Here is a 5,493-nt window from a genome sequence, read left to right as displayed (position 1 = left end):
ACTTGAGGTCACATCTATAGCGGCATTTGTAAGGGTCTGCCCCGGCACCCCCTTTTTCCCCCCCCCCCCCCCCGGATTCCCCGCGCGGCGTGGTCCGGCTGGTGTCACGGGCGTGGACCGCGGAAAGGCGCCCCGCAACGGGTACAGGGTACAGGGTACACCCGCTTCAAGCTTCCCCGAGCGGCGCACCTGAAACATGCGCCGCACCGATTCGAGGATTTCGCCGCAGCTCCTGAGTGTGTGCTACAGTGCAGGCTGATGTCACGATTCGTGATCCTTGTGAAACGGGGCGGCCGTCTACAGTAAAATTACGAAGGGTACATTACCCAAGGGTACTGTATCATTTTGGTGATCCTCTTTTCGCAGCAGCACACTTTTGTCCCGGGGCATTCGTTCCGTAGTGTCCGAAATCTTCGCAATCGAGTCTACGCCAACTCCAAAACTCGAGAGTCCAGGAGTCCAGGCAGAGACTTTCATGCTCTTGAAACACGAGAGAGCTGTGTCGTAGGGCAACCAAAATAGTCGTTTCAAACCCGCCTGTCGTCATTTACACTTATCGCACCTCGTGTTAACGACTACCCTTCAATGCTGCACAACATTCGTGATCTACCCAAGGGTAGATCACGAATGTTGTGTCGCACCTGTTGCTGCCGATTGATGGCCCTGCCGATTGATGGCCCTACCTTGATACTTACTTTCTGCGGACTTCAACGATCAATATCGATTGAGATACTTTAGGGTGCCCAATTCGCACGTCACAGCAGACTACGGTGTTAGACACCATTGCAGTAATGAATAGAGCTACGGTACCGTTACAGCATGCTGTGCAAGGTCCACAGTTTTGTGCCGCACGCCTGTGGATGCGAACACGAATGTCTGTTCTTGTAGGGTCTTAGCTCTGTTGTAAATAAAGATGTAAGGTATACGGGTGGAGAACCCGGTTCTTGTAGGGAAGGCCGGCCCCCTTTACGAAAGCGTCAGCCATTCCGGCACTGCTTGTCCACAAATGCCCCATGTGGGGCAGCCGTGTGTTACGAAGGGTACTGTACAAGTGTACCATGCGAGGGTACAAAGTACAGTACCAAGGGTACCGTACGTCAAAAAGTGTGCACTTTTAACAATTGCTTTTGCACATGCTTTCTCCTCGGGCCTGCACAAATTTCCTGTCAACACTGTGACGCGACCCTGATAACTGTCGTCCCAATTTTTGTCTCGCTTGCCTGCGCGGGGAACACCTCTGTCCGAGGGCGACGGGCACTACTGTACCCTGGAAGGCTACCCTTGTTCCCCGCACAGGTACACGTGCGTGTGATGTGCGAAATGTTCACGTGCAGTACGCAATGGGAGCCTTTACTACACAAAAATAAGGAAGCAGCTGCAGCGCTTTCGTATCTGGTGGTCACGTAGACAACTGTACAAGCTTGTATGTTCCGACATTGCCAAATGGCTTGAAGCATCGAAAACACGACCACTTCAGGGTGTCAGTCAAAGCTCGACCAAGCTATCTCGCAGCTCGTCCGTACAGAAATTGTTGCGGGAAGCACTCGGTACGCGCACGTGCATCAGAACAGATATCTACAGTTCAATATCATATACAGGCTGGAATCGCTGCTCCGCAGCCGGTAGCTGACGAACGCATGCAGTAATCGAGAATATGCAGAAACCGAACATGCAGTTAGCGAGGATCCACTGTACTACCCTTTAAGAATGCGACATTTCGCTCGATTAAAGATGCGCAAAACCCTGCAGGCTGACTTTCGAGCTTGGTGGCTGTAATGATAACCATACATGCACACACGTGCACACGTAATACACGGCTCACAACGCCGCACAGACAACGGCGCTATGTCACGAGTCTTAAAGAGAATGTGAGTGCTCTGTTAAGACCGGCCTGAGAGAGAGAGAGAGAGTGAGAGGAAAGTAAATCGGAGTCATCGTCTCGTCACCACAGTGGCGCAGTGTACCCACTACAGTACCCGGTACAGTACAGTACCAAGGGTACAGTACTCCTCTTTGTCGGGTTTCGCCAGGGAAGACTTAAATAAGTCCTTATTACAACATAAACCAAGAGGCTTGAAACTTGCATGCCTACCCTTCGAAGGGTAGCTGGTGCACACTTGCAACCTACTGGTTTAATGCTTGCCGAGATGGAAGAAAACGCAGGAATGTTATAAGCTTGAGCATTATACAGTGTGAGCTTTCCACCGTTGGGCGTCAAAGCCGATTGGCAGTTTAATTGCGAAAAACAAAAAAAAAAAGGAACGCAGCCAGGAGTTTGTCCCTTGTTCTGTAGTCCAGAGACAAAGCCCTCCACGCCCTCCACGCCCTGCACGCCCTCCACGCCCTCCACGCCGCGACGTAGAGTATGTGTAGTCCCAAGCTGGACAAGGGCGGCAACCGAAACCGCTCAACCCGGGCTCCGGGCTCCGGGCTCCAGCAATTGCACGCCTTGCCAGCCTGTTAAGACTCACAACCTTCTACTCACTCATCCCGATGAGTGTCAAGCGCGTTTGTTGCCACACCGGCTACTGTACAGTCTGTCGTGGCAATTTCGGCCGCTACCGTGTACAAATACCGTATCACCCAAGCGGCCTCTTTCGGGGGCTCTAAAAAGCTTCCAAATAAACCCCCCTCCCCCAGGCCGGCGAATCAAGGGTACCGTATTTCCCGGCCCCTAGAACACCGTCGCCCCCCATCCGCGGTAGCGACGTCGATAGTGACTCGGCCCCATTGAGGGACCTGCCCAAATCCCATCTTTTCGCCGCCCAGATGCCTGCGGCGACTACGGCGCGGTCGCGATGAGCACGTTAACAGAGGAGGTGCTGGAGCACATCGTGTCAGACGACGGGCCGGGCACGCCCTCCGGGCCGTGCGACCCACCGAAAACACCCCCGGCCGCACGCCATGTCATCGTGTTGCACTGCTTCCTCTCCTTTGTCATCTGCAACATCGACCGGATCAGCCTGTCCGTGGCGATCATCCCCATGGGGAAGGCCTTCTCGTGGTCGGAGTCGACGAAAGGGCTAGTGCAATCGGCCTTCTTCGTGGGCTACATGACGACGCAAATCCCGGGCGGGATGGTTGCGGACCGGCGCGGCGGGCGCGCGGTGCTCGCCGGCGGCGTGCTGGCGTGGTCGGTGGCGACGCTGCTGACGCCCGTCGCGGCGCGCCTCGCGCTGCCCGCGCTGCTCGCCGCGCGCGTCGTGCTCGGCATCGGCGAGGGCGTCGCCATGCCGGCCATGAACGCCATGGTCGCCGCGTGGGTGCCCGCGGCCGAGCGCGCGCGCGCGCTCAGCTTGGTCTACTCGGGCATGTACGCTGGCAGCATCCTCGGCCTGGTGGCCGCGCCGGGCGTCATGCGCGCCGCCGGCTGGCAGGCCCTGTTCTACGTCTTCGGCTTGGTCGGCATCGCGTGGGTGGCGCTGTTCCTGGCAACGACCTCGGCGGCGCCCGCGGCGGCGGCGGCGGGCGGCGGGACGTACGAGAAGGTGGCGGGCGGCGACGACGCGGACGCGGACGCGGACGCGGAAGATAAGGCGGGGGCGCAGGACGGGGAGCTGCCGTCGGTGCGAGAGATGATGTCGCGGCGGTGCGTGTGGGCGATCATCGTGGGGCACTTCTGCGTGACGTGGGGGTACTTTGTGGTGCTTGCGTGGCTGCCGTCGTACCTGAACTCGTCGTTCGGGCTAGACGTAGGCGCGTCGGCTGCGGTAGCGGCGGTGCCATGGGTGTCGATGTTTGCGTGTGCCAACGTGGGCGGGCGGGTAGCGGACGGGCTGCTGCAGCGCGGGTGGAGCACGACGCGGACGCGCAAGACGATGCAGAGCGTGGGGTTCTGCGGGGCGGCGGTGTTTCTGGGGCTGGTGTGCGCGGCGCGCACGGCGGGGCAGGCGATGGGGTGCGTGAGCGCGGGGCTCGGGCTGGCGGCCTTCTCGCAGAGCGGGGTGTACGCAAACCACCAGGACATCGGGCCGCGCGTGGCGGGGACGCTGCTGGGGATCTCCAACACGTTTGCGAGCGTGGCCGGGGTCGTGGGGGTGTATGTGTCCGGCGTGGTGCTCGACCGGACTGGGCACGACTGGAGGGCCGTGTGGGGCATGGCGATCGCGTTCGACATGGTCGGCTTGGTGGTGTACAACTTGTTTGCTACTTCGGAGCGGCAGTGGTGAGCGGGGGGGGGGGGGGGGGGGCCCCCCGGGGCCCCTTTTGGGCAAAGGGGGACCAAGGGGAACCAAGGGGGGGGGCAAGGGGAAAAAGGAGGGAGGAGGAGAGAAGGAAGAGGGAAGAAGGGCATGTGGGGGAGGGGGGGAGGAGTGGGGCCGTTGCCTCGCAGGGGGCAGAAGACATGGGCGCAAGGGCCGGTCGCACGAGAACAAGAACGAGCACGTGCGCGGTCTCCACGGCCTTCCCCTCCGAGAGGCGCCCCCCCGCGCGCGGTCCAAACGAGTTTGAGTGTTTGTGGACGAGGTCAAAGGTCGCGCTGGAGGCAACGGCGATAGAAACCAAAAAATCCTTCTCATCTCTTCCTACGTACTGTATCATCTATTATTCTACTCCAAAACAAAGCACACACAACAAAAACATTATTTCGCCTCTCGTCCCTCAAAAAAGCCTCACAAAAAAAATGAAATAATCAAACTCTCAGCACAACTGAAACGGCATGTCATCAAAATGGCCCGGCAACGACGGCAGCTTTCCCACATGCAGATCATCACGACTCAATGCCACTCCCTCCGCCAACATAACCAAATTGGGCAACTCCCAGGCATGTTCCATCTCAAAGTCGCTCCCAATGTCCAGCGGCACCGTCACCGACTCGGTCAACGACGGGTCCAAGTTACCGTCAATGCCCGACCGCATCATCCGGCACTTGTAGCTGGGGCAGTACCTGGCCCGTCGTCTCACTCTCCCTTCAACACTCGTAAAGCACGACCGACAACTGGCATCCGTAACACTAACATTCCCGCACGACGACAACGACGACGACGACGACGACAACGACGACGACAACGACGACCAAGTGCCCTCCCTCATGCGCTCGCCTTCCCTCCTCTTGACCTCCATTAACAGCACATTAACCATCCGTCTCCTCTTGGCGTTCTTCTTCTTCGGCTTCCATCCCTTTGGCTTATCCTGATAGTCGTACACCTCGCAGTCAGGCCTTGTCGACAAATAGGCGGGCACATTCCTCCTCAGCGGTGCGGCATTACCCGCAATCTTCCGCCTCTCCCTGCGGTTCCAGATCCTGACGTGAGCGTCGGGGTCGTTAGGGTCCTTTTTCTCGCCCTCCTCCTCGTCCGCGGAGGCGGCGGCGATGCGCAGCCGGAGCTCGTGGTCGCTCATCTCCTGCACGGGCTTCCAAGCGGGCATGGCGGCGGCGGCGGCGCCGAGGAGCGGGACGCGCACGGGGTGGACGCTCTTGCGGCCGGTGGCGCAGCCCATCTGGAAGGCGGCCGTGACGAGCGAGGCGACGCACGGCGGGGCGCGCGGGGC

The 5,493-nt window shown here is 59.3% G+C and overlaps 2 protein-coding genes across 2 annotated transcripts; one reads left to right on the top strand and one right to left on the bottom strand.

Annotated features, from left to right (window-relative positions):
* The first annotated feature begins 2,798 nt into the window (after positions 1-2,798).
* CHC_T00004548001 (hypothetical protein) lies at positions 2,799-4,169 on the top strand. Its single transcript, XM_005716002.1, has 3 exons — positions 2,799-3,424; positions 3,537-3,562; positions 3,691-4,169. The coding sequence occupies exons 1-3, from the start codon at positions 2,799-2,801 to the stop codon at positions 4,167-4,169; spliced, it is 1,131 nt and encodes a 376-aa protein (XP_005716059.1).
* Positions 4,170-4,641: 472 nt separating this feature from the next.
* Positions 4,642-4,860, bottom strand: CHC_T00004547001 (hypothetical protein). The gene has a single exon (XM_005716001.1). It carries the CDS (start codon positions 4,858-4,860, stop codon positions 4,642-4,644), a length of 219 nt encoding a protein of 72 aa, XP_005716058.1.
* Positions 4,861-5,493: the final 633 nt, after the last annotated feature.

This window comes from Chondrus crispus, genomic scaffold, assembly GCF_000350225.1.
Source record: "Chondrus crispus Stackhouse genomic scaffold, scaffold_236, whole genome shotgun sequence".
In the NCBI taxonomy this organism is placed as follows: domain Eukaryota; phylum Rhodophyta; class Florideophyceae; order Gigartinales; family Gigartinaceae; genus Chondrus; species Chondrus crispus.
This window is presented reverse-complemented; position numbering and strand designations above follow the sequence as displayed.

Coding starts and splice junctions, on each gene's coding strand:
- CHC_T00004548001 (XM_005716002.1), top strand. CDS start 2,799: ATGAGCACGTTAACAGAGGAGGTGCTGGAGCACATCGTGTCAGACGAC. Junction 3,425..3,536: donor GGCATCGCGTGGGTGGCGCT/GTTCCTGGCAAC, acceptor GCGGAAGATAAG/GCGGGGGCGCAGGACGGGGA. Junction 3,563..3,690: donor GCGCAGGACGGGGAGCTGCC/GTCGGTGCGAGA, acceptor CGTTCGGGCTAG/ACGTAGGCGCGTCGGCTGCG.
- CHC_T00004547001 (XM_005716001.1), bottom strand. CDS start 4,860: ATGCGGTCGGGCATTGACGGTAACTTGGACCCGTCGTTGACCGAGTCG.